Source organism: Cygnus atratus, chromosome 1 (assembly GCF_013377495.2).
Source record: "Cygnus atratus isolate AKBS03 ecotype Queensland, Australia chromosome 1, CAtr_DNAZoo_HiC_assembly, whole genome shotgun sequence".
Taxonomy (NCBI): Eukaryota; Metazoa; Chordata; class Aves; order Anseriformes; family Anatidae; genus Cygnus; species Cygnus atratus.
Genome location: NC_066362.1, coordinates 108,465,803 through 108,485,595, shown reverse-complemented (window position 1 = coordinate 108,485,595; position 19,793 = coordinate 108,465,803). Strand labels below are relative to the sequence as shown.

Below are 19,793 nucleotides of genomic sequence, written 5' to 3'. Positions count from 1 at the left end.
TCTGTACTAGAAACAAGAAAGCAGTATTAGGGTGCTTTGTGGAAATTTAGGAATTCCACCTCTTGTGAGGCTATGCTATTACAAGCATAGTGTAGTAAAGCATTTTCTGTATTAAATATTTTTTCTTTGCCTTCTAGCAAACACTACATCTGAATACATGGATGAAACACCAAATATATATTTATTTTTTCTGATGGAAGAGGTTTGTAATCTTGAATGCAGGAGTTTTAGCTCTGGTGGCATGATAACGTGCCATTTTTCACATGGGATCTCTATTTTGATCACTGCTGAAGAAAAATAACATTCAAATTGTGAGTTGAGTGAAGAAGAAAAGGTTAAAACAGTAACTTCTGCCATGGAAGTCTTCCGTTAGGCTTGGCATCTTGTGGCCGCTGTGAAAAGCTTGGTACGAAAGGTGCCCTCTCCTTTTTTCTGGCTGCGTGAGTGGAGATGATCTGCTCTGCAGGCGTTCTGGCCACTTGCAGAAGCTGCTAATGGCAGCTGTGTTTAGGAACCGTAGATGGCACATTCTCTGCAAAGCGTTATGCAATGTCTTAAGTTAAACATTCAGAGTTACTACATGCTTCTGGTACTTTTTGTTTGCTTTCCCAATTGTAAAACAAAGACGTTCTTGTAGTTTGACCCTGTAGTTACTGTGTGAGGGTACCAAGGTGGTGAGTTCCAGAGAGGGAAGTACTTCATTTGGTACAGAGTTCACACTGTGTACCTTAAATAAGCTATAGGGTAACAGGTTGGACAAAGAGACATTGAATAGTGCCTTCTGAGTATGGCAGAGGTGGGGTGGAAACAAACATGTTATAATAGATAGCTTTTCTGCTGAAACTCAAAGCCCTCAAACAGGGCTGCACAGACGACCTACACTCTGCTGTCTCCCATCACATTCAGTCCTAATGTTCTTCTAGTAACAGGATTTTAAATTTAATATTTATTAAATGTCACAAGGCTCTGTGAGCCTGGTGGATTTTGTGCATTTGTAGATACATTTATAGTTCTGAGTTTGTTTAGTATAAATAAAGAAAATGAGAAGGAGTATGGGTTAAATATATTACTCTGACCGTCTTTAAAAAAAAAAAAAAAATACTTCTTGCTGAATCTACCATCTTCCAAAGGAAAATATGAGAACTAATACCTGCAAAGGCATTGTTTCAGAGATTAAGCTAGGTTGGTTTTGGAAAAGTATTCTTGTGTATCAGTCAGCAGGTACCTTCTGCCAATGCACTTGTTCAAATGCATACTACCTCTTACTGATCTTTTTAAGCAGGTCAGCTGTGGAAAAAAAAATATATATATAATGGTAAACATTGTACCTTCATGTTTATTTGTGGGGGAAAAAGACAAATGTGCCTCTCAGAGGGAATAGGGCAAGGAATTTGTATTTGCCTTTTTTTGTGTGTTCTATTCAAAAATTAAATTAAAAGATCTTTAGTGCAACTTTTCATGGTTTCTACCAAAGTTAATGAAACCCAGCATATTTTTGCTATTGTTATTATATATAAAGATTTAAAAAAAAAGCAGTAAAAGTAGAAAGAGGAGAGAGACAGTTAGAAGCACATAATTCAGTTGTTTGATAAGGTCTAAGAACTCAAAAGCAGCCTATGTGACACTTCATGAAATAGCTAATTTCTTTTTCTTTTCTGTTACAGAATGTGAAAATATATATAATTGCAACCTCTGAAGTAAGGGAAAGCAAAAAGGAAAATAATTGAAAGTGACAAAATGAATGCCTGAAAAATGCTAGACAATGTGATTTGCTCGTCGTGACTTGCTGTGCAATGGAAGGTGCCCCTGTTCTTAACATTTTAACTGTACCTTAAGTCAGGTTCGGATGTGTTAAATATCACATTGTTTCTTCTTGTTGTAAGATACCTACTTTACTAGCATAGTTTAATCCAGCCCCAATGAAAATAACCAAGGTGGTTTTTAAGCAGTTTATCCTTTTGTGGTCACTTACCAGGCGACCAGAAACATTATTGCTGAGGTACCTTGTGGGTCAGACTTTCAATTCTGTAAATCACTGTAATTTTCCGGAATTCAGTGCCAATAAGCCATTTAAAAGATGAGTTACATAGACTGGAGGTCTGGCATAACGCTTTTCTTTCCTGGCACCATGCCTGATCTCAAAACTGCAGCGCAGTTTAATTCTTGTCCTGCGGTTTCCCCCCACCCTGCCCCAATACTGACAGGGATATTGACATTTGTCGTGTAACTCCCTACTCTTGAACTTCCAAGGTGAATGCTGAAGTCTTCATTTCACACTTGGTTTTGACTTTCCCTCTTCTACCCCACACAAAATCACTGTGATAGTACTTGTTTAACTTTACTCCCTTGATGCTTGGTTTCACACACCTTTTTCTTGAAGTCAGCTAGTGTACCAAAGTCAAATTAAATATTGGAAGGTACAGTGATGTGAGTGCTCATATGCCCAAGTGCGCCATTGGCTTTGCTTTAAGCTTGAGGTGGTTCCTGTGTTGACTCATGTGTTTCATAAGCGGCACCATTTGGAGGAATGTGATGAGTGCAGTGCTGGGTTCAAACCTGCCTCATGAGAAATCTCATCCTCCAGTCAAAACAATGTGAGTTTTGGATGAACATTAGGTAGAAAATGCCCAGGCCTCTGATGTGCAGATTGAGAACAAGTTTGATTCCTTGCCCATTAGCTTTCTGACTTGCTTTTAGTCAAAAAACTGGTAATTAGGCCGGGTCAGGTGCGCTCATCTTCCTGTTTGGATTCCAAGCATATGCCACATTCTTGTAGTTGGCCTTGTGTTTCTCTTCTGCATTTTCTTTTAAGGCAGTAATCCAAATGTGTGTAGAGGTTCGCAGCTGGATCTGTCCATTTCCACTCCCACATTTAAAGAACTTTGCACTTTGGAGGTTTCCTGTATACTGGGATGAGTATCTGTGCTTATCACTAATCTTGTGGTGGAAACCACAAGAGTGATTTAGGCCCAAAGTTAGGGCCTAAACCACTTGTGCTTAGGCCCAAGCTGAGTACTTGACAAGCCAGTCCCATCACACGTTTCCTACAGTTCATTAGAGGGGAACCGTAGAGGCTGCAGAGGCTATAGAGAAGCACAAGATCCTGGAAAGTGGGACGATGGCACCTGCAGAGCTGTAAAGCTTATGGATGCATCCCTCAGCTCATCCCGTTGGGCTGGAAGAGCACAGGCTGCAGGTTACGTGCAGCAGCCACTTCTCCTGTATTAATTCCCTCAGCTGTCTAGAGCCAACATCTATGGCCTTGTTCTCTGTAGGCAGACTGCAGCTTGTTACTATTCTTGATTTGGTTCTTCTCCTGGAATTAGCTTTTCCCCAGCTATTTGCCCACTCTTGGTGGCTGGTAAAAAACACAGTCCAGAGGGAGTCTATTTGCAATAAAATATAGTTGCAAAAGTGTAGTGAATGCTAATCTTCATGGATTTCAAAACACCTGTCTTTCACACCTTTTCATTCTTTTTTCACCCAGTGATGGAGCATGTTTTTGTTCAAGTTGTTATTTGTCAAAATCGTGCTTTAGTACATCCAAATGGATGAGAGTTTACTGCAGACAAAGGTGAGGCACTTCGCCCAAACCAATTATTAGTCCTCACTATATGTTATCCTTAATTGAAAGCTTTGCCAAATTTTTGTCTGAAGGTAATAGTTGCAGACAGAATTCTCCTTGTAAAATTTAGCTTATGCTGCAGTCCCATGAGTCCTGACGCATAGTTAGAAAGAAAATTAATTGCCCTTTTTATTTGTATTCTTCCTTTGTCCCTATTGTAGGTTTTTGGAATACTGAAATGAAATTTTAATCTACTAACTTTTCTCTTTTCTTGGACAGCAAGGAGTAACAGTTCACTTTGCTTTCCTTTACTTGTCCTTCAGTTTTGTCTTCAAGAAGTAACAGGACCATGCACGATTCTGTGTGAAGTGAATAAACAATACATTGGTGTCAGTTCCTACTAAAGTGATGGATTAAGAAAATAAAGATATTAAATATACATTAATAAAACTATGGTTTAGACATTGTTTGTAACTATGTGCCTGGGTGCATACAGGCGGGAGCTGTACAGTGGTATGTGTTTTAAAAACAGAAGTATGCCTATTGGAGTCACTGATAAGTTTTTATCTATATCAGTGTTTGAAATGGAACTGATTACCTCTTAGGGATGCCTGGAACTCCACTGTATCTGCAGCATCAGAAAAAGTGCTGAAGCCTCCAAACTTCAAATACCGCGTGTCATCACGCCTAGTAGATGATTTCTACTAATAACCCACTGTACTGATGGGATGCTTGAGGGAAGCATTATTTTCATGATAAGGGAATGGATTTTAATATTCCATATGTGGTGAGATTGAAACAGAAGATTCAAAAGCATGGTGACTCCTGTGTCCACCACTAAAGGAAAGTGCTGGCTCTGCTTGCCAGAAGTCTCTGCTGACAGTAAAATGAGATACACTAATGTTGTATGTGGGGATTGCAAATATTTTCCTGGCTGCATTCAAGCCTAAGAATTTACCTCTCCATTGTTTACTGCTGAACTGTTAAATTCAGATGATGATAATATGGCTTTGCAAATCTGTGAACTTGTCACTGTATCAAGTAATTTTTTTGAGCAGCCTTTGAAAAATCCTGTCACTGGCACCACTAAGCTAAGGCGAAATGTCAACAATATCTTGTAAACGAGACACTGCAATCTGTGGTGCTAATAAAACCCAGGCTGGGATGGTATCGAGGGAATATATGAAAAAGCTGTCAAGATGTTGTGATTCCAGAAGAAACAAGATTGACTCATACTTGTTAACCATAAAGGGTAAAATGTAATAATAGTAACAGGAAGTAAGCATGTCTGCTACATATATTAAATAAAACTCTCAAGACTTATGAGAAAAATATCAGCATTCACATTCATCTTGTAGTTGACTTTTGTCTGAAAATGGTGGATTTATACTGAACGCTGAGGTGAGCGGCATGCAAAAGTTAGACACGGTGTCTGGGAAAACAACACTGTGGTGCTGCTGATGAAGACAAGTGAAATGGTACCGAAGCATTTATCATGAGAAACAGCTTTATGCACTGCGCAGCAGGGAGGTTTTTGTCCCAGTTTGGAAAGCTGATTCTTCAGTCCAAAAGTTGAAGTATAACTTCACTCTTCTGTTGTTCCTGTCATGTGCATATTCTTTGTAGAAGATCCAGGATAGTAACTGATCAAGTCTAAAAAAAACAAAACCAAGGGCAATTTTTCATGTTACTACAAGAATTAGTACTTCTGTAGTATTAAAAATTTCAAGTCCACCTCCTATCTTTGTGGCAGAAGCACATTGAGATTTAATGTTGTTTATACTAAACCTGTCTTCAAGAATAAGGCTCAAAGTTCCCTTACTAGCAAATTTTGGGGCAACTACTGCAGTTCCCCCTCTTTCCCAGTGGCCCCTGGCCCTTGAGTAGTGGTCTTAAGCTTTTATCGTTTTTCTTGTGTGTGTCATAACTGTAGGCTCTGAGAAGACGTGGACATCTGCTTGCATTGCTGTGCATGGTTACTGTGATTGAATCTTAGGAGCAAGTGACATAGTGGGCTAGCATTGATTTCTAATGTAAAACTATTGCTGTTTTTACTGTTAGAGCTTGCTATGATATGTCCCTCACTGTTGTGTATTTGTGCAGTTTGGTTTGTGATACTGTGCTGCATAGCTGGGCATGATAAAATCATCAGACTACTGCAAGTCCAGTTATTTTCTGGTATTCAGCTTCGTTGAAGGAGAATCTTATTAAGAATGTGTAAAAGCACTTCTTTCCTTCCCCTTTTCTTTGAACAATAGTGCTAATAAGGAAGGAGACTAACTCATCTTTGTAGATAAAATAGCTGAGAAAATAATTACTTTCTTGAAGAGACAGGAGTGCTCCCTTAGAACCTCAGCGTAGCAACACATTTCTGTACAATGAGAGTTTTAAAAACCTGTTTAATAGGGAAATGAACTTGCTAAGCCTGTTTTCAGGCATCTTATTTCTTTAAATATTTAGCAAGGCTCACACTTCCATTTAGGTATCAAAATTTAGGGTAAAACCATTTTTATTCTGTTTTCATTATTTCCTTTTCTCGTAACTTGCAATAAATTAAATCCTGAGAAATAGTACTCTTGTGATTTGAATCTTGCAATATATGTTGCTAGTAGAGATACGTTTTTTCTAGGAATGATCAAATTAGAAAGAATATTCTAGCACAATTTCGTGCAAGATTTAAAAAATATTTTCAGGAGCCTGATCCTGTCAATTGTTGTAGTCTTCCCTTATTACCTTTTTTTTTTTTTTTTACTGTCTCAGACGTCTAGTTCTTCAGCAAGAAGCAACTCATAAAGGGGATGCAGGTGGGAGCTACACTTAAGCATTTACTTTTGATAAATTACTGGAGAGGAAACCAGGGTCCATTGTAATGGTGGGTATGGCCAAGCAGCACGTACAGAAATTCTCTTCTTTCATCCTGCTCCTGTCAGCATCACACAACCTTTAAAGCAGAAAGCTTTGCCTTGATGCTGAGAATTTCCCAGCAGAATGCTGGGGACTGGCATAGCTGAGTTAATTGCTTTTGTGTAGCTAAAAACAGATGGATATTGGGTGCATGCATACAAATTATTTTTGAAGTGGCTTTCCATGTGACTAATTGACTTTCCTTTGTTTCATTAGTTTGCTTTTTTTTTTTTTTTTGGTCTTTTTTTTAGCTTTATGAGCTTGCCAATATCTGAGTGTGATCATTTATGTGAAAGGAAGAGGAAAAATAATTGCACTTTTTAAAGCATGCTGTGTTTGTTTCTGTATTTTTAGCTCAGGTGAGGGAGAGAAAGACAGAGAGAACAGTTTTCTTTAATGCTGAACAGCATATCCTATCTGATGCTCTTGATCAAAACCTGGATGTTTCATACTCAGCACTCCTGGTTTGAATGTCTGTACGTAGCTAAGTCCATTAACCTGGAGATCAGAAACAGATACTAGAATTTAAAAATCCAGCTCCCTCTGGCCATTGAAAGGTGACAGTGTATGTATAGCAATTATTTCATGCTCTTAAAAAGGCAAAATACTTAATAATGAAAATGGAAGAAATCTATTGTTCAGAAAGGAGTTACTAAGAACTAAGCAGATTTTGGAGATGATGAAATTAGAATGCTGGAGGAAAACCATACTTTCAAGATGCTGAAATTTCTTATCCAGTTCTTTGAAAACAAGAAACTAAGAGAAGAACCTAGTGTTTTTGCCCCCTTTTCAGTCTTTCTCATGTAAAATGGGAACAGGTCATCCCTTTTTCAGGCTCTTCTATAAGTTAGCTATTACTACATACGTTTTTATAACCTGCCTAGGATTCACCAAATGAAAGGTTTCATTATTACTTTTAAGTCTCTGCTGTGTTTTGGGTGGCCAGATATCTTTGGGGGTGAGGAACAGAGAATGCACACTCGTGTTTAGAGTCTTAATTTTTTCCTAGAATTGAGTCTTGCGGCATGCAAGATTTCTATCACTATTTCCTAACTTCTTCCTCACACCCTATTAAGACGATCATACTGTCCTCTTCTTTGCTCTGAGTTTACTTTCAAAGTCGTACTAGACAACATATTGTAAAGTGAAATTTTACAGGCTTAGTCTTCAAAACGAGGTGAAGGAGGCAAGTTGTTAACTTCAAATAAAAGGCTGTTCAAGCATACGCGATGCCATGAAAAAAAGATGGAAAACCTCATGTGTATGATGGTGACAAAAAGTCACTGCATGTTTGAATATTTAAATATAATTTACTCATTAGTAGTGAATTTCAAGTAGAAGATCAGCTTAACAAACCTGAGATCTTACTGCAGCTGGCACTGTGTTAGGAAGGCTTTCAAAAGCCGCAGTAGCAGTCGGTAATTGTATGGGTTTTGGCCTATTGCCTGTATATCGTTCAGCATTAAGAATGATCCCAGCAAATGATTGACACGTTAAGCCACCAAACACGTTTGACAGCCGACTGCAGTATTCCTTCATATTGCCCAAGACTGATTTGAGGTCCTCGGGCTTTTAGGTATCTACATGAATTATCATTTAAAGCAGCTGTGATATATGGCAAGATTTAGCCGAGTGGTTTGAGTTTTCTTCGTGAGCCCACACTTTTCCCTCCTTCACACAGCAGCTTAGTGTAGTACCGTTGGTGTTCACAGAGGCCTTGCAGATCCTTACAGGCCACAGAGGCCCCAGCAGCGTTGGCACCGCAGCACAAGTGAGCCGAGCTTGCCATGCCGAGCAGCAGCACGTGTTGGCTGAGGGGGCAGCAACAGCAGCAAAACCGGGCAGACTTCACCGCTTGATCAGTGCAGCTGTTGCACAGAAGGCCCAAAGTGTGAAGGGTCCTCTCCCTCCCTGGATGTTAGTTCCTTAGCAGTGCTGTCGTGTCTGTTGTCTGCTTTGAGGTGCCTGAAAAAGATAAAACTGCAAAGAGAAGAGCTAGCAGCAGTCAGCTGAAGGATGAGTGTGTGTGAACTGTCCCCTCCCTCCCCCAAAAAAAGTTCTACACGTTTCAGACGTTGTCTTTTGAGTGAACCTTGTGGAAGCAGACAGCTCTGTGCGCAGTTCCTTTAGAAGTGGCTTTTCTATTCACAGAGTACTATTTTGACAACAGGACGAAAAAATCAGTGACTGTAGAGAATTACAGGTCAGCTGGATGTTTGGTTTGACACTGAGTTGTCCTCTGTGAGTGTCAAGCAAGGTAGAGTCCACAGCAAGCCTTTGGGTAAGTTGTCTCCCGAGTGAGAAAATCCTGAGGAACTCTCTCGCTTTCATGTGCGTATGAGCTGAGTGCATTTTGAGCTAATTTAAGCTTCTTTCAAAATACAAATTGATTTGTTGATGCCAGCGTGAAGCAAGTGTATTTGGAGTGTTATTCAGCTGTCAAAATACAGTATTGCTGACAGGGTTTCTTTTTTCCGTCCCTGTGTACAAAGAGGAGTTCCAGTCTGGCATCTTGCTAGGTTTCTCACAGCATTGCTAATGTTAGCTTTTCTTTTTTTTTTCAAGCATTTCTGATTTCAGTGGGACATTCCAGCATCACTGATTCTGATTCTTTTTTTTTTCTTACTTAAAGCTGGGGAGAGGGAGAAACAGGTACCTTCCTGTCCTTAAAGTGTTTCCAGACAAAATGTTCTCACCACCTTGAAGTCATTTTGTTGCTGACATATCATTATCATTTTCTTTATTTAGTGATGATAAGGTAGTAGAAGAACAGCCAGAAGAAGACGAAGAGTTAACTGTTGTGGAAGATGAAGATGCCGATGATGATGATGACGATGGTGATGGTGATGAAATTGAAGAGACAGAGGAAGAGTATGAGGAAGCAACTGAAAGAACTACCAGCATTGCAACCACCACCACCACAACTACAGAGTCTGTGGAAGAGGTTGTCAGAGGTAAATTCGTGGGCACTTAGCATGGGGCTGGAAAACTAATCCTGCTGCTTTGTGTATTTGCCCTTTATGACAAAAAATGTTCCAAACAGCAAAATAGCCTAAGTTGCTGCATCTTTATGTTTTGTCTTTTGTAATTTGCAAGTTGAATTCACTCCTCTTTCCCTTTCCCATTACAAGTATTCTTTGCGGGTATCTGGTCATTGCATATGGTGCAGATAGAAACTGAAGAGGTGTTCTGTTGGTTTTTTTTCAATTTGTTTTTAATTGAAGTAACACTAAATAATATTTGACTGCCATGTATAGTAAATAACACAGAAAAATCACGTGTGGAATATCATGTGTATTTGTTATGGGAGAAGAGAGTGTCAATTCAAAGCAGGAGGTAGCACCCTAGTCCATGCACAACAGAGCAGCATAGTATGTTTAAATGCCACGTTTTCCATGGTCATGTATATGAATGAGTTGTTCTTATATTTCTCTTTTAATAAGAACAATTCCACATGATGTAAATCTCTCTCAGATAGACACTGATTTTTTCTGCAGTGCTTACAGTTCTACCAGTAACTGCTGGAGACGATGGCAGAAGATGAGATTAAAAGCTACAGTAAAAAAGATAGGAGTTGGGACTTGCAGAAGGCAGAGGCAAAATTGCAGTGATTGGGATCGTAGTGAAATGAAGCAGTGAACCATGGTGCTGTTGTTTGGCAGGGCAGGTACAGAAAAGGAGCAGAGGCTTCCTAGCTATGATTTCTCATGTGCACGTGACAGAAGGGTGGCAAGGAGATACCTTGGAAAAGGCCAAGTCTCTTCATTTAGTTTTTCTACTCAGTCTGTGTGTAGATAAGCTCCCTCATCAAAAGTATTAATGTTTTGGTAAAATGGTTTGCAAATGTTGGAGAAGCAGTCTTGTGCATTTCTGTCTTATATAACTCTGTCTGTTGAGTGTTTTGCTCAATTACTGGAGGGCCAGCTCAGTGAGGAGGGGTTGGGAGGAGATTATGTTTAAATCTTTAAACCAATTAAATATATTTCCATATGTGAGCTTTCACCACCTGGGGATAAAACGCCCTGTTCTGAATGGAAAATGAATATTGAGGGGGGAAAAAAAGAACACTTCACTTTAATGGGATTTTGGATGAGTGGAAATGAGGACAAATTAGGTAGAGCTCGTTTCTTTACTGAGGTTGACATTTCAAAGAGGTTAAGATGTTTAGCCTTCAGGAAAATAGTATATAATAATATGAATGTGAAATAGAAAAAATAGGAGGCAAACTATTGAAGCAACCTTTTAAAAATCCCTTAGAAACATGCATACTTGCTAACGATGAAAAGCTGTTGTCCTGTTTCTCCTGAGTATATAATTTCCCACCTTGGGTGATCGACTGAGGTATGTCCTGCTGCAGATGGGGTGAGGGCAGTCTGCTACTTATACAAATTCCCAGCACAGCTCTGCCCCAGCCCCTCAGGCTTTCTGACCTCCAGCTTTCCTGGGGCACGGAGGGTGCTGAGGCTGTCTCTGAGCGCCTGTAAGTGACGTCTGACTGAGCTGCATTATGCAGAATGCTCGTTTATTTGCAAACGTAGAAATGCCCACGTAATTCATAGCCTTGGCCCCTGCTCCTGCTTCCCTTGCCATGCTTGGGAGAAGGCTTCCCTCAGGGCTCTATGTCCTCCTGATGCTGCCAGCAGGTCCGGGATCTTCAGTTGTGAGCATCCGCTGTGAACTCGCTGTTGCAAACAGAAAAGTTTGTTGCTGCCGGTGCAAATGAAGAAGCCAGAGGTGCCTTGTAGGCACTGTGCGTGTTAGGAAGTGGGCCGTGCTGTGGAGACATCTGGGAAGCCTCTTCAAGTGGGATTAAGCATTGGAGCTTTGTTCTTGTGGATGTGAGCTCTGTTGTGGCCTCCAGGCTACTTTTCCTAAGTGTTAGTCAATGCCGTTCATAAAACGTATCCTAAGATGCTTTTCATAGACGCTTTACAGCTGGTTTTAAGTGTACTTTATGAAGCTGTGGCTAATACCATGTCATAGCATTAAAGAGCACAGAGAGTGGGTGTGTCCAGTTTTAGAGGAGTTGGTTTTCAATGTGAAATCAGCAAAGAACAACTGTTCTAAAACCATAAATTAAGTCTAATTGTGGGCTGGTACAGAGCCTTTTCTCCCCCAAATCAATGGAATGACTGCCATCAGCCGTAAATAATTGAAAAGCATAAACATAATGTTATACTTTAAAGACACTTGAACTATTGTAGAATCAATTTGTCAGGCGATTTTATTTCTATGCATACTTTAATGAGTCATGATCAAAACAGCAATAGCGGATCTACTTCCAGACTTAATTCCAGTGAGAAGGAAGTTACAGTCTTGCCTAGAGAATGAGAGAGGTCATTGATGGGAGGATAGTCTTTTCATTCATTTTCTGTAGTGACCATACTTCTTATGAGCTATAATGTTTATTCAGAAGTGCAAATAAACTTTCCCTAGCACAGGACTTGGCAATACTCGCATTCCTGTCTTTGCTGAGGGACCGTCTGTAGTCTCAGTTCGTACGGAGTGCAGCGGCAGACCCAGCTTGAACTTTCAGATCTGCTCTTGCTGGAGTCCAGATGTTAAATCTAGCAGATGGTGGGTCTGAGGTTACAGGGATCGACAGCGTGAGTTAATGTCACATCTGCATTTTTCACCCTTGGTCACTGGGAGATGTTAGCACGGAATGTGTGCTGAGGAGAGTGTGGCTCACTTACAGAGCCCTGCAAGAAACCTTGTGGCTCTTGATTCTGCTTCTGTATGGAGCAAGGGAGGTAACTTTCTGGTGGCCAGGTGCAAGCAGCAGAGCAGCTTGCTGCCATCACAGCTGCACTGCAGGTTTTTGCAAAGCTGTTTGTGAGCCATCCAGGCTCCAGGTCATCCTTGCAGTGTGTGACTGAAGCAAGCAGCACGTCGCATGTAGTTGTTTATGATTTCTGCTCTCCTTCAGCACAGCAGGCGATAAGAAAAAACAGTCTCTCTTGGCTTATGACAAAGAATAAACAATTTGAACTTAACGCTTTCCGTCAGCATGGCAGTCAATTAGGTCTCATTTAAAGGAAAGCAGCAGGGTCAAACACAGCAGCCTGGCAAAAACACTTGGCAGCGTCTTCGCATACCTACTGGCAGATGGGGGAGATTCAGCATAAGCTTGACCTGCCCCGTCTAGCACATAATGCTGCCCTTCAGCGATCGGTTTTGCTTTATCTGATTCAACTGGATTTCTTCAAACAGCTAGGAAAGAATTTAGCAGTGCTGTTGACATGGCATTATAACTACATTTGCAATCTGGAGTTGCAAGCAGGAGATCATATTCTGGTTTCCTAGCAGGAGAAAAGTAGCCTGATATTTTTATTGTAGCTCCTAGCTTTATTGATCCAGTATACTTTTTTTTTTTTGCTATGTATTTATATGTCTGAAAGACTTCAAATACATTCAGTGACAGCTATCACCTATTCTAAGGTAAGGGAGGTTAACCCTGATTACTAGACTCATCAGCTGTAATTTTGGGGATAATTCTAGAATATTAGTAGCATATACTAGATTAATTGTGATCTTTTCACCTTCAGTGGCTTTGTCCCACTTTCTTCTTTGAAAGGTTATTATCTTTCTGTTAAAGTAATATCTCGTTGTTCTTCATTTCCTTCAAGGCTGTTCAGTATGCTTTATTTGTAAAGTGATAATGTGTGGTTGTATTATTCCGTATTAAGAAAGCATTGGCACGTTGCTATACAAGTAGTGCACGTTATGCTAACTCTTCTGCTTTTTTTATGATATCTTCATTAAGAATGATAATCTACTGTAACACATGAGCAAGAGCTGATAAAATTAACCTAATGGATTTGCATTAAAATAACTGATAGCTTTTAATTAGACATTATAATTTAAAGCACAGCTGTTCCACTGTAACGTAATACTTCATGATATGTTGCAATATGTCTTTTTTAGGGTTTAGTAATCTTGCTGATGAAAAAGCAATATATTGTTAATATTTTGGGTCAAGAGCAAATGTACTAAATACTAAACACAGTAATAGTGTTGCTTTATTTAAGGTTGGAGGGTGGAGAGTGGTTTCATTTGAATGACTTTCTTACTCCAGAATCTGCTTCCCTAGATAAAATGTCACTTTACTATATTGAAGCAGTTATTAATTGAATATTTTGTTTTACTGTGTAAAAAGTCTGGAATGTGTTTTTGAGCTAATCCTCATATTCACATGTCTTGCCATGTTGGCATAATTATGATGGTATGTGGCAATTATAACTTTTGTAAAATATACATAAATTCGTGAAATTTTATTGACTTACACTTAAAAATCAAGCTGGGGTTTTTATTTGGGTTCTGGCCATCAGTGGTAACTATTTGGCACCTTGGTTTAAAATGTAGTTGTGTTTTGCACAAATAAATAGAAAATGTATTTTCATGTAGTTTTTCCACATGAAAATTGTAAGGCTTTGTATTCTAGCCATGTGTACAATTACTTTTTTTTTTTCTCTCATATACCAAATATCCCCCTCCAGTAGATTAAGAATAAACATTAGAGAGAAAAATCCAATCTTAATTGCTTAGGATGGAAATAGCAGTTTTAAGAAAGGCTGTTTTTCATTTTAGCATTTGGAACTCATCATTTTGCTTTTTCTTTTAACTTTATCTATAGAAAGTAGTTTAGCAGTTGTGTAGCTAATGCACCAACTTTACTCCTAGAGTTTGTGCCAGCTTCCCAGCTGTCTCTTCCTAATTCCAAAAACCTCCTATGAAATTAGCTTTTGTCTTTGAATACTCAAACTAAAATTTGGCTGCCTCTTCTAACTATATATTCAGAATGAGGAGGCTTTGTTTCAGTGAGATTATCTTTAAATATTCCCTTTGATTAATTCATTGAATGAAACAGTACCGTTCCATTTTGGAACAAGAACAGTGGAAGAAAAACAGTATGCATTTACTCCTTACCTTGTCTAATTTTTCTCAGCTAGTTAAAAAATGGAGCCTAGAATAGATAAGTGTGTATTAATATCTTCAAACTATAGTTCTCTGTTCCTGAAGACATGGAAGCCAAAATTACTCTACTTACAACATTATGTACTAGCACGTAGTAAAGCGGAGCATATACTTCATGGTATATATTTCAGAGGTTTATTCCTTTATCTTCTTTTCATTAATTGATTACTTTGTTCTTTGGTGAAATACAAAGGATAGAGTAAAAAATTCTGGTCCCATTTACTCAAGCAGCTAAGTGCATTACTTGTTCGCGTGAGTATGAGACACAGTTTGAACTGATACCATCATGGACAACACAAATATATATACCAGTGCTACTGAGCTGGTTCACATGTTTAAAATACACGAGAGCATTTTATTTGCATATACTTGAAAATATCAATGTCCAGCTCGAGGGCTGATAGTACAGAAAATGTCATAAATACATTGTATTTTCCAATACCACAGCTAAATTAGAGAATGTGTAATATTTCTAAGCCAGCGTGATGGGATCTTTCTGATGCAGCATCAAGGCAGAAGAGGTTTTTCAGAGATGTAAAGTAAATATAGAACCCAGCTTCCAAGACAGGTCCAAGATGAGTCTTTAACTCCTCCAGTTTGTCCTTTTTATTTTTTTCTTAAATCACTTCAAATTTAATTTCTGGTTTGAGGCTTGGAGCAATCTGTGCCAGCATTTAAATGAGCTTAGTTTTCATGATCACTTAAATATCATGTACAAACTCAAATCCTGAAGAAAATAATGAATAACCGTAATGTTTACGGTAATAGAAGTATGTAAATGTAACTTTAATTTTTTTTTTCCCATTAGAAGTTTAAATTCTGTTTCTGATTCCTCTATTGAAAATGTTGTTTTTCACAGAGCAAGTGTTAGTCCCATGTGTGAAAAAAAAAAAAAAACAAGCGTGGAGTTGAGATTTTGAAATAAAGCAATTATTTCATTTTGATTTAAAATCAGTTTTCTTCAAGGAACAAGCAGAACCAATTTGTATGGTAATGAAAAATTTTGAGATGACATTCAGAACCATATTTTATATTTCCCTCTGTAAGAATTGATCATCAAAAGTACCTAGAATGTTTGCACATAAATTTTAATTAGCTTTGCTAACAGCGTAAGTGAGCATTATGGAAGTTCTTCATGTAGAGCCACTATAAATCAATGTCCCCATACTTGAAAACTATGCTTATCCATTTCTAAGGAAAAGTAACAGTGAACGTCCATGTTGATTGTTTGCAGTATATCACTTTATGTATTAATTTAAAAGCAAATCAAAACGCTTTGCTACACAACTGTTCTCCAGGGAGTGATCTACCTGGTTTGTTAGAAATATCTCTTTTTGCATCAGGAAACTAGAATAAGTATGTAAGAAGCTTCAGATGAGAAAACCTGAATTATTCTCCCCGGATTATCTCAAAAAAAAAGTAGAAAATGTAAGGTTTTGGAGAGGGAAGGAACTAGCAACTGTAATCTTTGGTTTAGGGCACAGAGAAGATGAGGAGTTTTACAGAGGGCTGGTGTGAAAATTGTAAGCATCTGAAAACAGTTACAGTTTAGACCGCTTTATGAACCTGAATTGTGACAAAAGCATGTCCTTTTTAATTTGTTTAGTTTTGCAGAGCCAAAGGCAAAAAATGCATTTTTGGAGGGGGACAGTGAGCCAGTTCCTTAAACAAAGCAAAGCTCACAGTAATGCTGTACTGGATAAAAATTATTTGTGATAACTAGTAAAATTGAATTACACAGTGGCAAAAAGTAACTCATCTTTTAATCAGTTTTCAGCAACAGGATTACTATGTGAAGCAAAGACAGCTTTTAATTCTTTGATGAATCATGTAGCAGTGTATGCTGCCTGCTGCTAATATCTGTGAAAATATCGTAGCTCATCCATCATAGGCTTTAATTGCTACACTCAGTACTAGTGGAAGGGAAGCAGGATATGGATGGCAGTAATTTTTTCTTAGCCCGAGAAAAGCTGCAGAAGTTCCCATCTCTGCTTCATTGCTCCATCCCCTCAGTTACAGCAGTAGAGCTGAAGATTAAATTTGTGGCTTTTTTAAATGAGTACAGGTGATGGGGATATGGAGAGGCATGGGAGGAGCAACTGGTCCAGCAATGGGAGCAACCAGGGCTGTTTTTCAAGCATTGAAGCTGGTTTAAAAATGTGCCTTCGCCGCTGAAGCAGGGCTAAAGGAACGCTACTCTGAACCCTCTGCAGAAAGAAGGTGGTGGTGGACAGTGGTGGCCCTGCTGGAAAAGGGATGACAGCAGCAAGAAGTTCCCTACCCCGAACGAGCAACACACTTCCCTCAATGAGGGCAGTCGTGGAACAGTTTCCCTCTCCTGTTCATCTTCATGTAGGTCATAAACAGTTTGCACAGTAGGCCATTTCTCTCTGTGGTGAAATAATTGCCATTTAGGACTCACCGAAAGCAATCTGGTTGGCTGTGCAGGCTCCAGTGCTTCAGTCTTGCTGTTTTTAATGCACTACCCAGTGGTTTCCAGAATGCGTGTCCAAGTGCATCTTGACTTGTATAAATGACTGTAGTTTCCAGAGAGCTAATTCCGTGTTTTCACTGGCATCAGTTATTTGATGGACAGTTACCTTCATTTTTGCACATTATTTGCATATACACAAAATCTCAGGTCCTATTACTGTGAGAGCTGTACCTATAGGAAATTTCAAACTAAATCTGTGAATCGTTCCCATCCTGATAACACTTAACAGTACAAAATGAAATATAGCAGACTTTATAGCAACTCCAGTATTTTGAGGGAAACATAGAAGGTGCTTATTGTGTGGTTAGAGGTCAGTCCGTAGTCAACGTGAATTAAGTCATTCTAAAAGGAAGACAGAGATGTTGAGACCTTTGTTTTCTGAAATGACATTTCCTGCCAGCCAGAATTCTCTTGATTATACCTGTCTCTTTAATGTCATGAGTCACTATTCATTTTTAATTGACATGTGGCAGCTCTTCCAAGTCTCTGCAAAGTTAGCTTTGTGTGAGGGTTTGGCTGTATAATTGGATGGCAGGTCTAGATGTTATTTGAATCTGAGCAACCACTTGTGTACTAAATGTAGTATATAATTAATCTCATGGTAGCATGCAATTAGTTGTAATTAATGGTCTGCACAATTAAATTTGGTTTGCTTTTTTCTCAAAAATCACCTCATATAGAAGCATAAAATTTGTAGTATACCTTTGCTAACTGAAAAAAAAAATACATGGGTCTGTTTCTCTTGGAGCAGATGTATATGCTCCCTAAAATTGATTCTTAAGATTAGCATATTCATGTACCATACCTATAAATAAATACGTGTGTAAAATTATACCTACACTTACATATTTAAGTGCAGGCAGGCATCAACTACTGATGACAAATGAATCTCAAATCTATGCAGTAAGCAGCGGTGCTCCCAGGGAGAGTGCAGAGCCGATCACTTGTCAGGACAGAGGCTGTCAAGAGGGGTTCTGCGTAGCCAGCATCTTAGAGGTGACGAGCGTGCACAGCATTTCCAGTGCCAGTGCACTGATATTTCTCCCCACCTTTCAACCCTTGGGGAACTGCCTTACACAAAATTCACATTTATGCAGAGGATTTAGATGCCTCTAGTAAGTGTGCCAGTTTGTCTGCTGATATAGTGTGGTGGATGAAAGCAAAAGAGGGGCATATTGATGTTTAATACTATGCGGTTTTGAAATGATGTATATGCATGTTGGAAGATCAAACTTTTTTTTTTTTTTCTGTTTGGAACATTATTGGTAAAGGGCTGTATGTTTACACGTGTAATTGGCTGGATTCCAAATTGTGGGCAGAATTTCCTTTGTCTTCCTGTAATTTGCATAGTTTGTTTTTGTTTTCTCCCTCAGGTTTTCATGTGTTGCAGGTTATAGGCAAAGACTGTGGCAGCTCACAATAAAAACAAATGCAAACTGTTTTATTTTTTTTTCCCTCTATACATTCACTGGGGATGAAATTTCTTCCCGTGGATGGAGTAAAGCTGTGGCACTAATTTTATGTATGTGAGTCCTTGAACTATGAATCACAACCCCTGTACTGAGCCGGGTGCAAGGGGGAGTTTGTTTGTCAGTGATTGTATATAATTAGGTGCCTGAAGAGAATTTGTTCTCCTGTATAGCTCATAAATGTTTTGTTTGTTTGTTTTCTTTTACATAAGCTAGGAAACTCAGTTTGGGGGGGTTGCATAGCTACAAGCCAGCATGAAAGAAGTTGGCACCTCATCCTTTCAGATGTTTCCTTTCAGGTCTGTGGCTGAGGCTTAGCGGCAAGAGTCTGAACAGCTTCAAAATGTGCCTGCACCATCTCTGGGGTAGTTTTCGGGAGGAAACGTTGAAGCAGCCAGTAATTTGGGTTTCCTCTTCCCCCGGAACGCCCCCTAGGTGCTCCCTGTTCCTCAGGCGGGGGTGTTGAGGCGTGCCTCGGCACACTGGGTAGGTGGAAATCCAGGCAAGGCCATTTTCACGCTAAATGTGGTTCCTCCGGGTCTCCTCTGACTAGAGGTGTGCTCTGAACAAGCCGAGACGGGTCCCTGCCGCGCGATGATCTCCCGCTGGTACTTTGACGTGGCCGAAGGAAAATGCGCGCCCTTCTTTTACGGCGGCTGCGGCGGCAACAGGAACAACTTTGACTCGGAGGAGTACTGCATGGCAGTCTGCGGCAGCGTCCGTAAGTGCACCGCCGGCCCCTCGCCGCCTCTTTCTGACCGGCCCCGGTGCTTGGGAGCGGGCCTGGGCTCACACTAACTCTGCTCCTGCCGCCCGCGTCTGTCCAGCACCCTCGCTCACCTCTCGGTCCTTGTTAGCCTCTCGCTAACCCAGCATGGTAGTGGGCACCTTCTCTGCCCTCTAGACAATCTTGCAGATAGCTGGCTGAAGCCTAACATTTCTGTAAACCAGGCCTTCGCGCTCACTTTGTCTTCATCTTCTGTCAAAGCTCACTAACACTTTGTGAGTCCCTGTTTCTGCATGTGCAATGTTTCTACAGGAAAAAAATGAATTTTAGGGAAGTCTCAGGTAAGTTTAAAAATAGCGCTTAGTTTATACACTGTATTTTCATGTATTTCTTTTTCATCAAAGCAGTATAAGCTCATCAGAATATCAGAAGATTTATTTCCAGGCTTGGAAGACAATTTTTTTTTTTAATTTGATTGAATGCTTTGTGTGTGTTTACAAGGAAAAAGGGTGAGTTGCCATTTGATATTTAGGTTTCCCGGCAGCCGTGATGTGCACAAATGCGAATAACCTCCCACTTGCTTTGTTTAACACATTATATATTTTAATGATTACTTTCTATAAAGAAAGCATATTTGCACTGTGGTTTTGGTTTGAG

General features: G+C 39.6%; 1 protein-coding gene and 1 long non-coding RNA gene across 2 annotated transcripts in view; both read left to right on the top strand.

Moving 5' to 3' along the window:
• Positions 1–19,793, top strand: part of APP (amyloid beta precursor protein) — a 210,383-nt gene that overhangs the window by 110,867 nt on the left and 79,723 nt on the right. The window contains exons 6-7 of the mRNA XM_035545590.2: positions 9,218–9,423; positions 18,963–19,130. Of these exons, the coding sequence (XP_035401483.1) occupies positions 9,218–9,423; positions 18,963–19,130 (374 nt within the window). The remainder of the gene's footprint in view (positions 1–9,217; positions 9,424–18,962; positions 19,131–19,793) is intronic.
• LOC126913556 (uncharacterized) lies at positions 136–4,009 on the top strand. The gene is made up of 2 exons (XR_007709110.1): positions 136–202; positions 1,665–4,009. It is a non-coding gene; the product is annotated as an uncharacterized LOC126913556 (long non-coding RNA).